The 17,511-nt window shown below is 47.6% G+C and overlaps 1 protein-coding gene across 2 annotated transcripts in view; it reads left to right on the top strand.

Moving 5' to 3' along the window:
* Window positions 1-7,257: 7,257 nt before the first annotated feature.
* NPTN (neuroplastin) overlaps window positions 7,258-17,511 on the top strand; it is a 508,163-nt gene continuing 497,909 nt past the window's right edge. The window contains exon 1 of one of the 2 annotated variants that reach the window (XM_078685051.1): window positions 7,258-7,453. In XM_078685051.1, the coding sequence (XP_078541177.1) occupies window positions 7,378-7,453 (76 nt within the window). In that variant the 5' untranslated portion in view covers window positions 7,258-7,377. The remainder of the gene's footprint in view (window positions 7,454-17,511) is intronic. The other variant, XM_078685049.1, reaches the window with a different exon arrangement.

The raw sequence follows: 17,511 nt of genomic DNA, 5'->3' as shown, positions 1-17,511 counted from the left end.
CCAGTCAGAACTTCATCATGAGAGGTGGGTTGGGTTCTTTAGTGGCGTATTCAAGCGACAGCGAAGAAGAAATAGTTTATGACACGCAACCCACCAGTGCCCCCCTCATTCAGCTGATTCCTATCCCTATACCTCAGAATAGTGCCAGGTTGACAAGAGTGGTGGCGACTGGAGCGAGGAAGCCTCCATTGGATGCGGCGGCGGGGCATCAGACAGGTCAGCGAGATGGCTCAGGTCAAGGGGCTCAGGATGTGAGTGATTCTGAGGTAGAAGAAGACTATTATGAAGAGACTGACTCAGAAGTAGAGTGCGAGCAGGACCAAGGACATGGACTTTTGTCTAGGGATCAAGACGCCGGGCAATGGGACACTCAATATGTTTTTCCATGTGCACGCCCTTCACCATATGGTATTCCACACAGGAAGAGCACGCAGGGCGAGAGCGGAGACGGTCAGTTGCTTTGGGTGGAGCGCCCAATGTTCACTGACAAACAAGATGTGCGTCATGTTTCCAGAGAGGTGGCTAACTCGAGAGCACAGCGCGACATGGTTGAAGCGCAAATGGTGAATTCTTTGAATGGGCCATTTGTTAATGCGGCTGCCCCTATAGTGTCAAAGTATACTGGGGAGCTTGATCAAGTTTACTCTTGCGAATCCAGAGCGGATTTTGTGCGATCAGATAGGCCTCAAGAGCGGAGTTCAAGTCTGATTTGGTCACAGTTTGATGGGGGGGTGGGAGACGGGGCTTGCCCAGGGACTAGTGCTGGTTTTCAAGGGAGTGGTGAGTTTAGTCAGGCATCCAGGAGTCAGACTAGGAATTTCAAGAAAAGCAAAAAGAGTGTAAATTCAAAACAGAGTGTTGGGGGCAATGTGGGGAAAGAGGTCAGGATTGGGGAGGGGGCAACGAATTCTTCTTTGTTGTTCCAGAGGTCAAGTGCGGACTCTTCGGTTCAAAATGTGACACCACGGGACTATCAAGAGCGGATGGCTCCGATGGAATTACAGCGGCGGACAGGACAGCTACCATGCGGTAAGCATCAATGGTGGGCAGTGTGGGATGAGGGAAGGAGCGACAGAGTGAATTTCAGGGAACTACCTGTGGTGGAGTTTGTGGGGGGAGGAGAGGGCAGAAAGATTGTGGTACCGCGTGCCGCGGCAGTTCCAGGTAAGCTGCCGTCCAGTGCAGCAACAGGCACGCTAGATTTACCCCAGGAGTTACCGGTCGTGGTGGGAGGGAATACGAAGGAGGCGGCGTCCGATCAAAGAGTAACTGTTAATGTTAGGCAGAAGCTTCCCTATATGGGTCTGGCGATGCCTTTGGGTTCCCACTTATCAGAAAAAACTAAACAGCGAATTTGGAATCACGAGTGTGTGGACATATTCAAGTTGCTTCACCGAGATCTACAGGCAAAAGAGGGGTCAAAAGAGGAAGAATGGGAGTTGGCGCGACGTCCCAGGGTGCCTCGCACGATTGAGAACTGGACCTCAGCTTTCTTGATTTATGCGAGCATATACTGTGAAAGGTATCCTGAAAGATCTGTGGCCTTGTACAAATATATGGACATAGTTAGGAAGGCACATTCACATTTTGGTGGATAATCTTGGCTGAATTATGACGAGGAATTTAGAGCTCGTATTAGCATCTGTGTAGAAAAGCCTTGGGGTGATGTGGATTCAGAGTTGTGGCTTCAATGGATGTCCACGTCTCATCCATCAGCTACGACGCATACAGCGAGTGGCTTGCCAGTCCCATACCGGCCCTTTCTATGGCGTCCCGCTCAATTCGGAGCGGGTACAGGGGGAAGAGGTTTCTCTTCAGGTACAGGAGCCTGCTGGAATTACAACAGGGGCATGTGCAACAGGCCATTATGCCGTTTCAAACACGACTGTTCCCATTGTGGGGGACGGCATCCGCTTACGCAATGTAATGCACCAGCAGGGAATTTCAGTGGGTACAGAGGCGGTGACCAGCAGCGGTTCCCAGAGCAGGGGGGCTGGGCAACAAGAGGCAGAGGTGCCCCTTTCCATACTTTCCCGAAAGGCGCCTACTCCAATTAAATTGAACAACTTAGTTCCCTGGTTGAATAGATATCCTGATACTGATTCAGCAGCTCGATTGTTCTGGGGGTTTCAAGAAGGTTTTAAATTGGGATACCAGGGACCCAGGCACCAGAGGTGGGCTGACAATTTACGTTCGGCGAAGGAATTGCCGGAGGTGGTCCGTAAGAAGCTTGCAACTGAAATCGAAGTTGGTAGAATAGCGGGCCCTTTCCGGCACTGCCCTTTGCCGAATCTGATGGTCTCCCCTATTGGAGTTATTCCCAAGAAAGCTGCTGGGGAATATAGGATGATACAGCATTTATCCTGGCCAGAGGGGGGATCTGTCAATGATTTTATATCGGAAGTCGACACATCAGTATCCTACACAACAGTAGATGAGGCAATGGAGCTTGTGACGAAAGTGGGCAAGGGAGCTGAAATGGCCAAATGTGATATTCAATCGGCCTTTCGTTTAATGCCAATTCACCCTACTGACTTTGAACTATTAGGAATGTTCTTTGAAGGACATTATTTTGTGGACAAGGTATTGCCAATGGGCTGTGCGGCCTCTTGTGCGATTTTTGAAATGTTCAGCACATTCATACAATGGATTTTTTCCCAGACGTGTCCTGAGAGTGTCAGTTGTCACTACTTAGATGACTTTCTGTTCATAGGAAAAGCAAACACTGGGCAATGTAAACAGGCATTGATGCATTTTCAGAGATGGGCTGAAGTTTTGGGGGTCCCGTTAGCACCAGACAAGACCGAGGGACCACATACAGTCATAACCTTTTTGGGCATAGAGTTGGATACCACACAGATGTATGCGCGCCTACCACGGAGTAAAATTTGTGAAATTAAGGCTTTTCTCCTCACGATTATGGATACCAATAAGATTGAAGTGAGGCAGGTGCAGCGTTTGTTGGGTTATCTGAACTTTGCTTGCCGGGTGGTGAGGGCAGGGAGGACGTTTTGTCGACGTCTAGGCATGGCTTTATCGGGAGCGTATCTCCCACACCACAGAGTGCGAGTGACGAAACACATCAAGGAAGATTTGCGAGTGTGGCTGTGCTTCCTGGACAATTTTAATGGTGTACCTTTACAGTTTGTGGATGACAACTTCATTTGGCAAGTTCAAATATACTCAGTTGCAGCGGGATCTAATGGTTTTGGTATCTTCTGGGAAGGCAGGTGGTGTGCAGAGGGTTGGCCTATACATTGGAGGAGTCGAGGCAGGAGCATAGCTTTTTTGGAGCTCTTTCCACTGATTGTAGCATTGCTAGTGTGGGGCAAAGAATTTCAGAACAGGTCAGTGTTATTTCATGTTGACAACATGGCAGTGGTGAACTTGATAAATAACCAAAAGGCTAAGGATGTTAGAGTGTTGCAACTACTGAGGATGTTTATGCTTTTAAGTCTGAGTTTCAACATGATGTTTAAGGCTAAACACGTCCCAGGGGTTAATAACTCCATCGCTGATGCTCTTTCCCGATTTCAGTGGCAGAAGTTCCGCGAGCTGGCGCCAGGGGCAGATTTCCACAAAACATCAGTGCCGCACAACATCTGGGCCCTAGGGGAGTGAGGATACGTCAGATAGTCGAGCAGTCCATTGCCCCTTCGACTAGAAGAAGCTATGTGCAGGCGTGGCAAGAGTTTGTACAGTACACACAGTGTTTGGGCAGAGCTGAGTCAGTGGGGAAGGTCAAAGGTAGTATCTGTGATTTTGTTTTGACTCTCATCGATAAAGGTTTGTCACATACAACCATAGCAGGAAAACTGTCAGGTTTATCATTTTACGGTCAGTTGTTCTGGGGTTTTGACCCGGTTGAGGACCAATTAGTTAGAAGAATGTTGAAAGGGGTACAGAGGGGGTCAAGTGTTGTTCAGCAGCCGCGAGCTCCCATCACGTTTGACTTATTGCAGAAGTTGTTAGATCAGTTGGGTTTAATTTGTTATGATCTTTGGGAGGTGGGGCGTTTTCGGTTAGCTATGATTTGGATGTTTTTTGGGGCTTTCAGGGTGTCGGAAGTTTTGGGGGTGGGAGAGGACACAGGTTTATCCAGTGCTGAGATTTCGGTGAGAGAACACAGATTGGGAATTTGGGTGAGGAGGTCGAAAACAGATCAGCTAGGCCGAGGGACGTGGGTCTTTCTGAGCAAGAGTGGGGTAGCAGATTGTTGCCCGGTGCAAGAGTGGGTTCATTTTGTTTCTGGGGACAAGTTTCAGAGGGGACCGATTTTCATACATGAATCTGGGAGGAAGATTACAAGTTCTCAATTCTTAGCGGTGTTAAGAAAAGCGCTGACCTTTATGGGGGAAAACCCGCAGTTTTTTGCCACACACTCTTTTCGGATAGGGGCGGCTACAGAGGCTGGCAGGTTGGGTTTAGGTGTGGATGTGCTAAAACGCATAGGCAGATGGAAATCTAGCAGCTACAAACGTTATGTTAGAAAATGATTTTGCTGTTGTTTTACAAAAATGATAGGTTGTGTGGTCTAATTTTCATTTCATTCCAGGTACAGTGCGGGGTGCAAATTCGAAGTTTAAGAAACAGACCTGGATGGTGGGACATTCGTTCATAAAGTGGGCAGCCCTGTTTGCGGAGAAGCAGGTTTATGGACGGTCATTGGGTATCCCTAGCGCGACGCACGAGGTAGTATGGAAGGGTAAAGGAGGAATGAGGTGGGTTGATTTGTTTCCTACTCTATCGCAAATGTTCCACGTACGAGGATGCCCGGATCAACTGGTAATACATCTGGGTGAGAATGACTTGGTTAAAAGGTCAGGACTCACGCTCATCAAGCAAATGCAACTTGACTTGACAGTTTTGAGGATAAATTGGCCGACCACTCGTGTGTTTTGGACTGAGTTTGTTTACAGACAATCGTGGCGGCAGGCCAGGTCCCATGGAGCAGTCGAAAAGGCCAGGAGAAAACTAAATAAAGCCATGCAAGTTTTTTGTAAGGTTATGAAGATTGGGGTTTTGCGACATGAGAGCATCTCGGGTAGCGAGAGCCACCTTTTCCGGGATGACGGGGTCCATTTGTCCCAGATAGGCATGGCCTACTATTTAGTGGAAATAAGAGACGTGCTTGCACAAGAACTACAGGTCAACGTTTGGTGCACTTCCAAGTTATGAACAAGATGTTTGTACTATTTTAGGTGGGGACAGGAAAACTCGTTGGTTTTCCTGGGTGGCATAAAATCCCCAGGGAAGAGAAGCCTAGAGCGGGCTCCTCTAGTTAGTAGTTAGATAGGGGGAATTAGACACAACAATGGAGGGGAAAAAATGGAAGGAAAATGTTGGGGAAGTTATTGATGATTAGTTGATGGTTTCGGTATAAAGTCCAAATTTTGAAGGAAATGAGATAAATAAATAAATAAATAAATTGTTTGCGTTCAAATGCCAAAGTTACATGATTGATGATCTGTTGGGAAATTTTATGATTATTTATATCCTGAATAAAGTGGCCTTTTCTGCTATAACAAAGCGAGTGGTCTGAATTCATGGGCAATGGCTCCGCAGGGGCGAGCGGCGCGAGACGTCTCCCCCTGCGGATTTTTGCACAGATGGTAGGGTCCAGGAGCGTGAGGCAGGGAGAGCGTTAGGGCAGTTTAGACGGCGTTTTTTAGTGAGGAGAGCAGGCGTAGGTAGATAGAGAGGGCGTTTTTCAGTAAAAAACAGAATCCCACCCGCCCACCCCTTTCACAAAAAAAAAAAAAAAAAAAAAAACGCATGATGTACTTGTTGAAAGGCTGGTACATTCATGAGTTAAGATTTCTAATCTTAGTTGCCACTTCAGGATGCGTTTCCCAAACAGATGGCTGCGGCATAAAATCCCCAGGGAAGAGAAGCCTAGAGCGGGCTCCTCTAGTTAGTAGTTAGATAGGGGGAATTAGACACAACAATGGAGGGGAAAAAATGGAAGGAAAATGTTGGGGAAGTTATTGATGATTAGTTGATGGTTTCGGTATAAAGTCCAAATTTTGAAGGAAATGAGATAAATAAATAAATAAATAAATTGTTTGCGTTCAAATGCCAAAGTTACATGATTGATGATCTGTTGGGAAATTTTATGATTATTTATATCCTGAATAAAGTGGCCTTTTCTGCTATAACAAAGCGAGTGGTCTGAATTCATGGGCAATATGTGAGTGGGCTCAACTTCTTAGCATGTTGGACGCGATGTTCACCCTGTGAAAATAGTGGGTGGATGCTGTCTACCCGTGTGTACCATAACTTGGGCCCTGGCAAAGATGGTACATACCAGCAGGCTAAATGGGAAACAAATCAATGTACAGCCTGAACGAATGCTGGTTGACCTTTAGACCATACAGGTCAACTCTCAGCTCATCAGAATGTCCACTCGTAGTGTAAACCCTTTAACACTTCTGAACGCATGTGCGGCAGACACACTGAGCCACAAGGTTAGTGATCTACTCAACTTAGTGAGACAGATCCTGTAATTGTCGCCAATATGTAGTACGAACTGACAGAATATGGAGTAGTTACTTCAAAGTATTTATTCCGGGAAAATCAGCCTAATAGAGTGCGGACAACAGCTCCTAAAGGAATAGTAAGTACTGGAGAGCTTGTCACTAAGAACATTCAGAAACTACAGTTCTACACTCCAGAATGAGGATAAGGAGAGGTACACACAGGTAACCAATATAATAGTCAAAGATATGTAGTACAAAACTTCCAAGTTTCCAAGGTCCATGCGTAATGCGCAACAGTCCAGGTATTTACTGCACGTGACTTGCGAGCTATAAATTATATAATGCCACATATAGGTCCACCGTCAATGAATAAATAAAATAAGAACCGAACTCCAGAAGACAAGGATCTGCTGTGCAGAGAGATGCGGGGGCCACCTTGGAGTTCTTACGTAAGGAAGCTGCAGCAAAACTGCTCCGTCCATAGAACGAGGGGCGCGGTTCCAGGCAGTCGCCATGGTGACGAGACTCTGAGCAGTATTAGATAGAAGTCCGAAATGCAGCTACCCCCTCGGAAATATAATGTTATACGCATAGCTTTCCTTCGTAAACCGGCCTGCGTATTCTTAGGATGAAGCCCCTTCTCCATTCACCTATAAAAAACAGCCCAGTCCAAAATGGGCACTCATCCTCCCCACCCTACCGGTGAGAATTTTAATACTACCCGTCCTTCCTCCATGTTTATGCTGCCGCAGTCTCGAGCTGTCAGGTTAATCTCGCGAGGTTTGCCAGCAGGAGCCGCTGCAGTAGGAAGGAGACGGGGAAGGACGCGGAGCTGCTGAGATCACCAGCTTTCCGCAGAGTCCGCCGCCCCTCACACAGCGACCTTCTTGCTCCAGCCATGCTCCGCCTGATTACAGCGGTGCCTTTGCTGCTTCAGCTGACCTTAAACCTATGGCCCGTCCAAGCCCAGACCGGTAAGAGGGTCTGGAAAGGGAATTAACCCAGGGCTTTGATGGGGCCCGAAGGGAATCAGTGGGGATCCCAGAGGAAGCGAATGGCGGAGAATAGTGAAGAATCATGTAATGATGGGTGTAGCTTGGGCGGCGGGGTAAACAGGGTTCTCTGGATCTGGGGCACAGCGTAGCATAGGAACTATCAAGGTGAGGTGAAGGTAAGGTGCGATGATGATAGTGGAAAGGTAACGTCTCACGTACGAGTGTCTAAGGTTAGAGCAAGGTCTGGTCACAGATTGGAGGGTGTTTTGTCTTTGGAGAATTATATAATGCCTATTGAGGCCAAATGGAACGAGAATGAGCGCCCAGGGCAACATGTAGTGCATTAAAAATGTTTATGAAGACTAAATTAGTACTCCTGGGGGTGGCTGTAAAGCAACGAATGGGGAAGGAGAGGGTAGTGGTGCTAAAATGCACATTTTATAAAGGTTATGTCGAGCTTCTGGGTTGGGCAAAACAGTATTCTGATGTGGCGCTTGAAGCGGTCATTAAGATGGTGTACAGAGTAATGACACTACCGAGAAAGGTAAGAGCGTTTTCGTCTGGAATACAGTTCAATTAGTGTGTGGCCAGAGAAAGGGTCAGTCGGCCCTTCATTTTACGTCAACATTGCTTTCTTGAGGAATAACTGGTATATATACGAGTGACACCAATTTCGTTTTTCTGTTTATTCGGAGGGGGGTTGATATAATTTTGCCCTTGAATGAGCCAAGATTGGCGTTGGTCGTGTCTTTGTATGTGATTGTCTTCTGTGTCTGAAAAATACCCCAGCCGTGCTCTGTTTGTTTTTCCAAGGTTTGTTTTATAACTTCTGAGAAGGCCTTGCTCCCAGCAAAGAGTTGTTGGTGAACAAATAAAACCCTAAACAAGTCTGTCTTCGCTTGTTAAAGAGGACATACTGAATGTTTCTAGAGTCTCATTTCTTTTATATGTAGTGTTTCACACTCTAGTTTCTGTTGATAAATATGTGGCTACTGATAGGATGATCAGAACCAGTGTGGGCTTTTCTTTTTCAGTATTCATTTGATCTTGTAAACAGGTGACAAAAAAAATCCTGAGATGGATTAAAGTAAATATATCTTAAGTTGTTTATATATAGGCTGAGTGTTTTTTAGCTGGAAAATGAAGCAGGAAACGTTTGAGGGGTAAGGACAGAAGGCGGTGATAGCTAAGTTTGATAAGGCATCGATAGATAAGAGGCCATGCCTGTGGAGTTAAAAATTAAGTCAATAAGAGCAGACCGATTTGTATTGGGATTTATTTGGGCGAGTAAAGGTAAATAAGGTATACATGCGTTTGTGGCGCTATGAATGATGCCTTCCTGCATGAGTGGAGGGAACATTATAGTTAATACGGCATTCCAAACCCTATTATGCTTATGTCAATATCTTTGCGATATCCCATCGTTTGCGGACGTTAACATTCGCAGAATAGGTGAGCAAGCTTTCGTCATTTTGCCTCCTTCCAGCGGTTGTCTGGACATTGCAGGCAGGAGTTACCCTTGTTTTTTGTGGATGCAAACGATGTGAGTTGTGTTGTGAAGGGACTCTGTGTAGCCTTAGTCTTAGCTATAGGGAGCCTTTCCAGAAAGCACATTTACTTGTAATATTGACTGAATAGCGGTTATGTTAACCCATAGCAGGCCTCCACTACGGAGAGGGTCTTGCTTGACTTTTATTTCCTCCGAGAATCCCACGTGCGGCCCTAGAACGCTTCTGGAATGTGTGCTCTCTTTTGAATGATAGTATACCTGCATGTGATCCGGTCAACAGTAGTTTGACACGAACTTCTGTGATGTTGCATGAAATGCAGTACTTATATAATCTGTTCAAGCACTGGTCCGAGAATGAAGTTAATTCCTTCATGAATACATGCACCGAACCCAGTTAGGGACGCTATCTCAGGGCCTGTTTTGTTGGATAATAAACTGACGGTATAACGCAGGCATTGCAGTGTTCTACGTGTAGAACTTTGGATCGGAATCTCCATGTGTAATTTCTTGTGTTCGTGAAATCATTTGTGAAACTCTACATGTGCGTCATGTGCTGATAGTCTAAGAGTGCTTGTTCCGTGGGTCTCGTTACAACGTACTTGTTCCTCTCCTTGGTCCCCAGTAAGACAGATATGCTTTATTCATCATGACACAGTATTGGTAGAACTATAGAAGGTACCAGAGGTTCAGTACAAAAACTGGTAATGCAGCATAACTTCGATTACCTTATGACGCATCTGTTCCCAACATCCCAGGCCCAAGAGATCTGCCATATCTGCGCTTGAGGAACAAGATGTACGACCCATTACAGTTGGGATGACTGGGTAGCTCTGTCAGTTAACACCAATTATTTTTTAAATGTGCAGAAATAATTGTAGATTTCAAATGTGTCATGGTGGATGTCCTCTATATTTAATTGCTTTTCTATACCCCTGGTTCAGCACTGTCTGAATATTAATGGCATTCATCATCTGTCTGCTTTGGTTGTTCTCGAGGTTCTTTGCCCTGTTCTCACGTTGCTGGCTATAATCCCCATTGAAGCTGCGATGCAGCGCTGCGCAGCTCGATGTTTGTTGTAAAAAAACATTTTCTTTTCAGCCATTGTAAGGTGGGACTAGAACAGTTGGTGGAGGAAACGTATTGTAGATAGCACAGAATTATGCAGTCAGGAACTTTCTAAACAACACTGTATCCTCGCCTACTCATATTTTTACAGAACTTTGTAAAAAAAATAACACAAGCAATTAGCTACAACAAACATCAAAAAAACTTTGCAAGAAACATATTGTCCTGAAATCCATAAGAAAATATTAATAGCATACATAGTCTACCATCTAGTCTTGATGCGTACACTGGATTCTCGCCTGCACTAATTACCTGTCTGGTCACTTACCCCCTCCCTTCTCATCCATTCGTATTTTTCCACTCCACTGCACGTAGCCAATTTCCTGGGATTCCACCACTTGCCATCAGACAACTTGACATTGTTTCCCACAACTCTCCTTGGTGCGGAAAACTTGGAATTACCCTTCCTCATATTTTTACAGAAGTGTGTAATTGACTGTGTCTATCACTTTACTTATTCCCTCTGTTCTCCATTTCCTCCTGTTTGTGTCGAGAGGAAGACGTTTATCTCCACAGCGTCCATATGCTGTTTGTTCTCTACAGGGGAGCACTGGATATCCACAGTTGGCAAATGAGGTGACATCAGAAGAGGATTTATTTCAGGACACGCGATTTTCATCCCTTTAATATTATTTGTAGTTTCCAAATTAATATTTCTCTACGGTGATATCCTTTTCAGCGATGTTAACTGAAAATGTGAGCAGTGACCTTTACAAGCTTCTATCTGTGAACACTTTGCCTAATCGTAAACGGTTTTGATGGTCAGTGATGTGGCTTTGCGGTAGCTGCTCCAGGCCGCACTGGGTGGCTCATCTCCTAAAGAGCTCAACGATGCTCTCCTGTGCTCTTGCTCCTGTGCAGTGATTGGCTAGCCTTATCCTCCAGATGCAATGCATGTGCCATCTTTGTCACTCTGCCTTCTTTAAGATCTTCTTCAGTGGGGGAGGGGAATGTTGGAATCTATTTTAGGAATTTTTTGAGCATTGATGTCCCTGAGCTGGATAGAGCAGACTGGAACAAGTGCTTTTGATTGTGTTAAGTATGTAAGGGCGCTTTAGCAGACACGCTGATGGGTTAAACCTGCGGAATCTTAGCTATGTTCTCTATATTAACATGTTTGAAACATTTTAATGTTCTTTCTCAGGGGGATTCTGTTCTACAGTACAGGCGGTTTGAAGCCACTGGGCGCGTCATCCGTGAATCTTAGGTGCAATCTACCAGAGAGTATATTTTCAAGGCTGCCTAAGAAGACTGCAGGAGAAGGACGGGTGGGGATGGAGATCTGAAAGCAGAGTAGGTCACCTCTGCTGCACCGCTCTACCTTCGGTGTCGCCTCACTAAATATTTCAGCATCTTGAATGTTGAGCTCGTTGTGCCATTACATTAGCTATGCATTTTCAGGAGTTGTAGTTGCAGCGTATACAGTTACATAGACTACCACTGTTCTAGGCAGGCTGCTTGTGTAAGAGGTCCTGTCATGGAGTATATGTGTGTGTGTATGTGTATATATATGTATGTATATATGTGTGTGTGTATATATATATATATATATATATATATATATATATATATATATATATATATATATATACACACACACACACACGCCGTGCGTAGGAGGGGAGTTAATTTTACGTATTGTAATTGAATATTAACGTTAAAAAAAAACCTAGAAATTCACTGAAAAAAAATCAAGGTTAAAGCAACGTTATATTTAGCTGAAATTTTGAGTGGCAATGTAATGTTTTAAACATAAAAAAGTCAGAAATTCTCCAGTTATAGTTATCTCAAGAAACTATAACTCTCTCCTAACTATATCATTAATTTAACCTTTGTTTTTTTCATTGAAAATAGTGTGTGTGTGTGTGTGTATGTATGTATGTATGTATGTATGTGTGTATATATATATATATATATATATATCCTTTTTGCCCTTAGGCAACTATAACTGACGCCCTTCCATGTACAGTTTTGTCATCAAGTGTTGCAGTGATATTATCAGTGATGTCATAGATTATGTCACAAGTGATGTAATATGTGGGGTAAGTAGCAGTGCATAGTGAGGGCGCACGTTATAGTTACCTTAGGGCACCAGTTATAAATACTCAAGATAACTATAAGTGATGAATTTCTGTGAATTCCTTAGTTTAAGACATTACGTTGTCACTGAAAATTTCACCTAACTATAACGTCACTTTAACCTTTGGGGAGAGGATGTAACCTTACGGCTAGAGCGGTAAACCTCAAAGCTGGGGAACCGCGTTCGAGTCTCGGCAACAACGCTAAACATCCGGTGATTCTGAGTAAATCACGTAATCTCCCCGTGCCTAACAAAACAAGCATTAGAAATGCAATAGGTCTCGGATCTATGTGAGTTAAAGGAAATGGCATTGTAAATGGCAATGTCTTTTCGCCATGTGTTATGGACTGCATGTATGTAGTGTGTAATGGAATTATGTGGTTTGGATTGGAATTGGAGCAATGGTAGCATGCTGAGCTTTAGATGATTATGTTTAAAAGTAAAGTTTGCAATACTGCTATTGGTACAATAGTTAATTGTGGATTCGTTAACAATTGATGTGTGTAGTGATGGCTGTTGGTGTGCACTGACAGGTGGTGGTGTGTGCCTGGTGAAAGCGTGCACTGACGGCTGGTGGTGTGTGTATGCCTGGTGAAAGTGTGCACTGATGGTTGGTGGTGTGTGTGTGCGCCTGGTGAAAGCGTGCAGTGACGGCTGGTGGTGTGTGTGAGCTTGTTGAAAAGCTGATTACCCTGCATACTCACATACTGATTACCCTGCATATTGAAACACTGCTCACCCTGCACACTCACACACTGCTGACCCTGGACACCTACGTACTGCTCACCCTGCATACTCACACACTGCTCACCCTGCACACTCACACACTGCTGGCCCTGGACACCCACATACTGCTCACCCTGCATACTCACATACTGCTCACCCTGCATACACACGCTCTGCTGGCCCTGCATACTCACACACTGCTCACCCTGCACACTCACACACTGCATGCTTCTGCACTGCTGGAACCGGTGCTCCTGCACGGCTGGAACCGGTGCTCCTGCACGGCTGGAACCGGTGCTCCTGCACGGCTGGAACCGGTGCTCCTGCACGGCTGGAACCGGTGCTCCTGCACTGCTAGGACCAGTGTTCCTGTACTGCTAGGACCAGTGTTCCTGTACTGCTAGGACCAGTGTTCCTGTACTGCTAGGACCAGTGTTCCTGTACTGCTAGGACCAGTGTTCCTGTACTGCTAGGACCAGTGTTCCTGTACTGCTAGGACCAGTGTTCCTGTACTGCTAGGACCAGTGTTCCTGTACTGCTAGGACCAGTGTTCCTGTACTGCTAGGACCAGTGTTCCTGTACTGCTAGGACCAGTGTTCCTGTACTGCTAGGACCAGTGTTCCTGTACTGCTAGGACCAGTGTTCCTGTACTGCTAGGACCAGTGTTCCTGTACTGCTAGGACCAGTGTTCCTGTACTGCTAGGACCAGTGTTCCTGTACTGCTAGGACCAGTGTTCCTGTACTGCTAGGACCAGTGTTCCTGTACTGCTAGGACCAGTGTTCTTGTACTGCTGGGACCAGTGTTCCTGTACTGCTGGGACCAGTGTTCCTGTACTGCTGGGACCAGTGTTCCTGTACTGCTGGGACCAGTGTTCCTATACTGCTGGGACCAGTGTTCCTGTACTGTGGGTTCCATGCTTCTGTACTGCGGGGACCAGTGTTCCTGTACTGCTGGGACCAGTGTTCCTGTACTGTGGGTTCTGTGCTTCTGTACTGCTGGGACCAGTGTTCCTGTACTGCTGGAACCAGTGTTCCTGTACTGCCGGGACCAGTGTTCCTGTACTGCCGGGACCAGTGTTCCTGTACTGCCGGGACCAGTGTTCCTGTACTGCCGGGACCAGTGTTCCTGTACTGCCGGGACCAGTGTTCCTGTACTGCCGGGACCAGTGTTCCTGTACTGCCGGGACCAGTGTTCCTGTACTGCCGGGACCAGTGTTCCTGTACTGCCGGGACCAGTGTTCCTGTACTGCCGGGACCAGTGTTCCTGTACTGCCGGGACCAGTGTTCCTGTACTGTGGGTTCTGTGCTTCTGTACTGCTGGGACCAGTGTTCCTGTACTGCTGGGACCAGTGTTCCTGTACTGCTGGGACCAGTGTTCCTGTACTGCTGGGACCAGTGTTCCTGTACTGCTGGGACCAGTGTTCCTGTACTGCCGGGACCAGTGTTCCTGCACTGCCGGGACCAGTGTTCCTGCACTGCCGGGACCAGTGTTCCTGCACTGCCGGGACCAGTGTTCCTGCACTGCCGGGACCAGTGTTCCTGCACTGCCGGGACCAGTGTTCCTGCACTGCCGGGACCAGTGTTCCTGCACTGCCGGGACCAGTGTTCCTGCACTGCCGGGACCAGTGTTCCTGCACTGCCGGGACCAGTGTTCCTGCACTGCCGGGACCAGTGTTCCTGTACTGCCGGGACCCAGTGTTCCTGCACTGCCGGGACCAGTGTTCCTGCACTGCCGGGACCAGTGTTCCTGCACTGCCGGGACCAGTGTTCCTGCACTGCCGGGACCAGTGTTCCTGCACTGCCGGGACCAGTGTTCCTGCACTGCCGGGACGAGTGTTCCTGTACTGTGGGTTCCATGCTTCTGTGCTGCCGGGACCAGTGTTCCTGTGCTGCCGGGACCAGTGTTCCTGTGCTGCCGGGACCAGTGTTCCTGTGCTGCCGGGACCAGTGTTCCTGTGCTGCCGGGACCAGTGTTCCTGTGCTGCCGGGACCAGTGTTCCTGTGCTGCCGGGACCAGTGTTCCTGTGCTGCCGGGACCAGTGTTCCTGTGCTGCCGGGACCAGTGTTCCTGTGCTGCCGGGACCAGTGTTCCTGTGCTGCCGGGACCAGTGTTCCTGTGCTGCCGGGACCAGTGTTCCTGTGCTGCCGGGACCCGTGTTCCTGTGCTGCCGGGACCCGTGTTCCTGTGCTGCCGGGACCAGTGTTCCTGTGCTGCCGGGACCAGTGTTCCTGTGCTGCCGGGACCAGTGTTCCTGTGCTGCCGGGACCAGTGTTCCTGTGCTGCCGGGACCAGTGTTCCTGTGCTGCCGGGACCAGTGTTCCTGTGCTGCCGGGACCAGTGTTCCTGTACTGCCGGGATCAGTGCTCATGTACTGTTCCATGCTTCTGTACTGCTGGGACCAGTGTTCCTGTACTGCTGGGACCAGTGTTCCTGTACTGCTGGGACCAGTGTTCCTGTACTGCTGGGACCAGTGTTCCTGTACTGCTGGGACCAGTGTTCCTGTACTGCTGGGACCAGTGTTCCTGTACTGCCGGGATCAGTGCTCATGTACTGTTCCATGCTTCTGTACTGCTGGGACCAGTGTTCCTGTACTGCTGGGACCAGTGTTCCTGGGACCAGTGTTCCTGTACTGCTGGGACCAGTGTTCCTGTACTGCTGGGACCAGTGTTCCTGTACTGCTGGGACCAGTGTTCCTGCACTCTCTCTGCACTCGAGCTCTGCACTCGAGCTCTGCACTCGAGCTCTGCACTCGAGCTCTGCACTCGAGCTCTGCACTCGAGCTCTGCACTCACTCGCACTCTGCACTCACTCGCACTCTGCACTCATTCTGCACTCACTCTGCACTTACTCACACTCTGCACTCACTCTGCACTTACTCACACTCTGCACTCATTCTGCACTCACTCTGCACTTACTCACACTCTGCACTCACTCTGCACTCACTCTGCACTCATTCTGCACTCATTCTGCACTCTGCACTCACTCTGCACTCACTCTGCACTCACTCTGCACTCATTCTGCACTCATTCTGCACTCATTCTGCACTTACTCACACTCTGCACTCACTCTCATTCTGCACTCACTCTCACTCTGCACTCACTCTCACTCTGCACTCACTCTCACTCTGCACTCACTCTCACTCTGCACTCACTCACACTCTGCACTCACTCACACTCTGCACTCACTCTCTGCACTCACTCACACTCTGCACTCACTCACACTCTGCACTCACTCACACTCTGCACTCACTCACACTCTGCACTCACTCACACTCTGCACTCATTCTGCACTCACTCTGCACTTACTCACACTCTGCACTCACTCTGCACTTACTCACATTCTGCACTCATTCTGCACTCACTCTGCACTTACTCACACTCTGCACTCACTCTGCACTCATTCTGCACTCATTCTGCACTCTGCACTCACTCTGCACTCACTCTGCACTCACTCTGCACTCATTCGGCACTCATTCTGCACTCATTCTGCACTTACTCACACTCTGCACTCACTCTCATTCTGCACTCACTCTCATTCTGCACTCACTCTCACTCTGCACTCACTCTCACTCTGCACTCACTCTCACTCTGCACTCACTCTCACTCTGCACTCACTCACACTCTGCACTCACTCACACTCTGCACTCACTCACACTCTGCACTCACTCACACTCTGCACTCACTCTCTGCACTCACTCACACTCTGCACTCACTCACACTCTGCACTCACTCACACTCTGCACTCACTCACACTCTGCACTCACTCACACTCTGCACTCACTCTCTGCACTCACTCACACTCTGCACTCACTCACTCTGCACTCACTCACTCACACTGCACTAAAAAGTGCATTTCTTTAACATGTAGAAGCTGTGACATTAATATGTCACATTATATCAATGCACTGGGAAGTACTTATTTATCGGACTGTTTTTAAACATGAACCATTAGTGAAATCAGAAACAAGACAGTTGTCGTATAAACCTGAACGTTGCCCAGAGTATCACAGAGCAGCATTGCAGCGTATTCACCTCAGGACGGATTCTGAACACTTGCTCCAGACATCGGAGCACCTTCTATCCCTCTCAACTCAACATCAGGAGCAGGAACACCGGAGGGGAGGGGCTGCGGCGTCTTCAGGAAGAAGCAAAACCGAAGTGTGTCAGGAGGCAGCGCGGTCTGTCTGTCTGTCAGCATCACCCGAAGAGACAAACACATAAAATAGCGAGAACCACACAAGGGGCAGGAAACCACAGCAGCCCGAGGTGCCTGGAAGGGGCGGGTCTGCAGTGCACTCCAAGCGCATGATGACGTGTCATGCCCAAACTGTCTTTAAGGGGTGTGGCGTAACTGCCAGAGCAGCCAACTTTGGAGCTGGGGGGTCCAGGTTCGAGTTTCGGCATCGGCTGAACTCCTGTGATTCTGGCACATCATTTCATCTCACAGCGCCTGGAGACCCGCACGAGTCTTTAGCACTATACAAATCCGAGTATTATAATTCTATTGCACACCGCGACTTTCTGAATAAATAGTCAGCAATAAATGTCAAGTTTCTGAGTGGTCGCCAGTGACTGCTGTGGGTATTTCGGTGTTGT

Source organism: Lissotriton helveticus, chromosome 3_2 (assembly GCF_964261635.1).
Source record: "Lissotriton helveticus chromosome 3_2, aLisHel1.1, whole genome shotgun sequence".
Classification (NCBI taxonomy): domain Eukaryota; kingdom Metazoa; phylum Chordata; class Amphibia; order Caudata; family Salamandridae; genus Lissotriton; species Lissotriton helveticus.
This window is presented reverse-complemented; position numbering and strand designations above follow the sequence as displayed.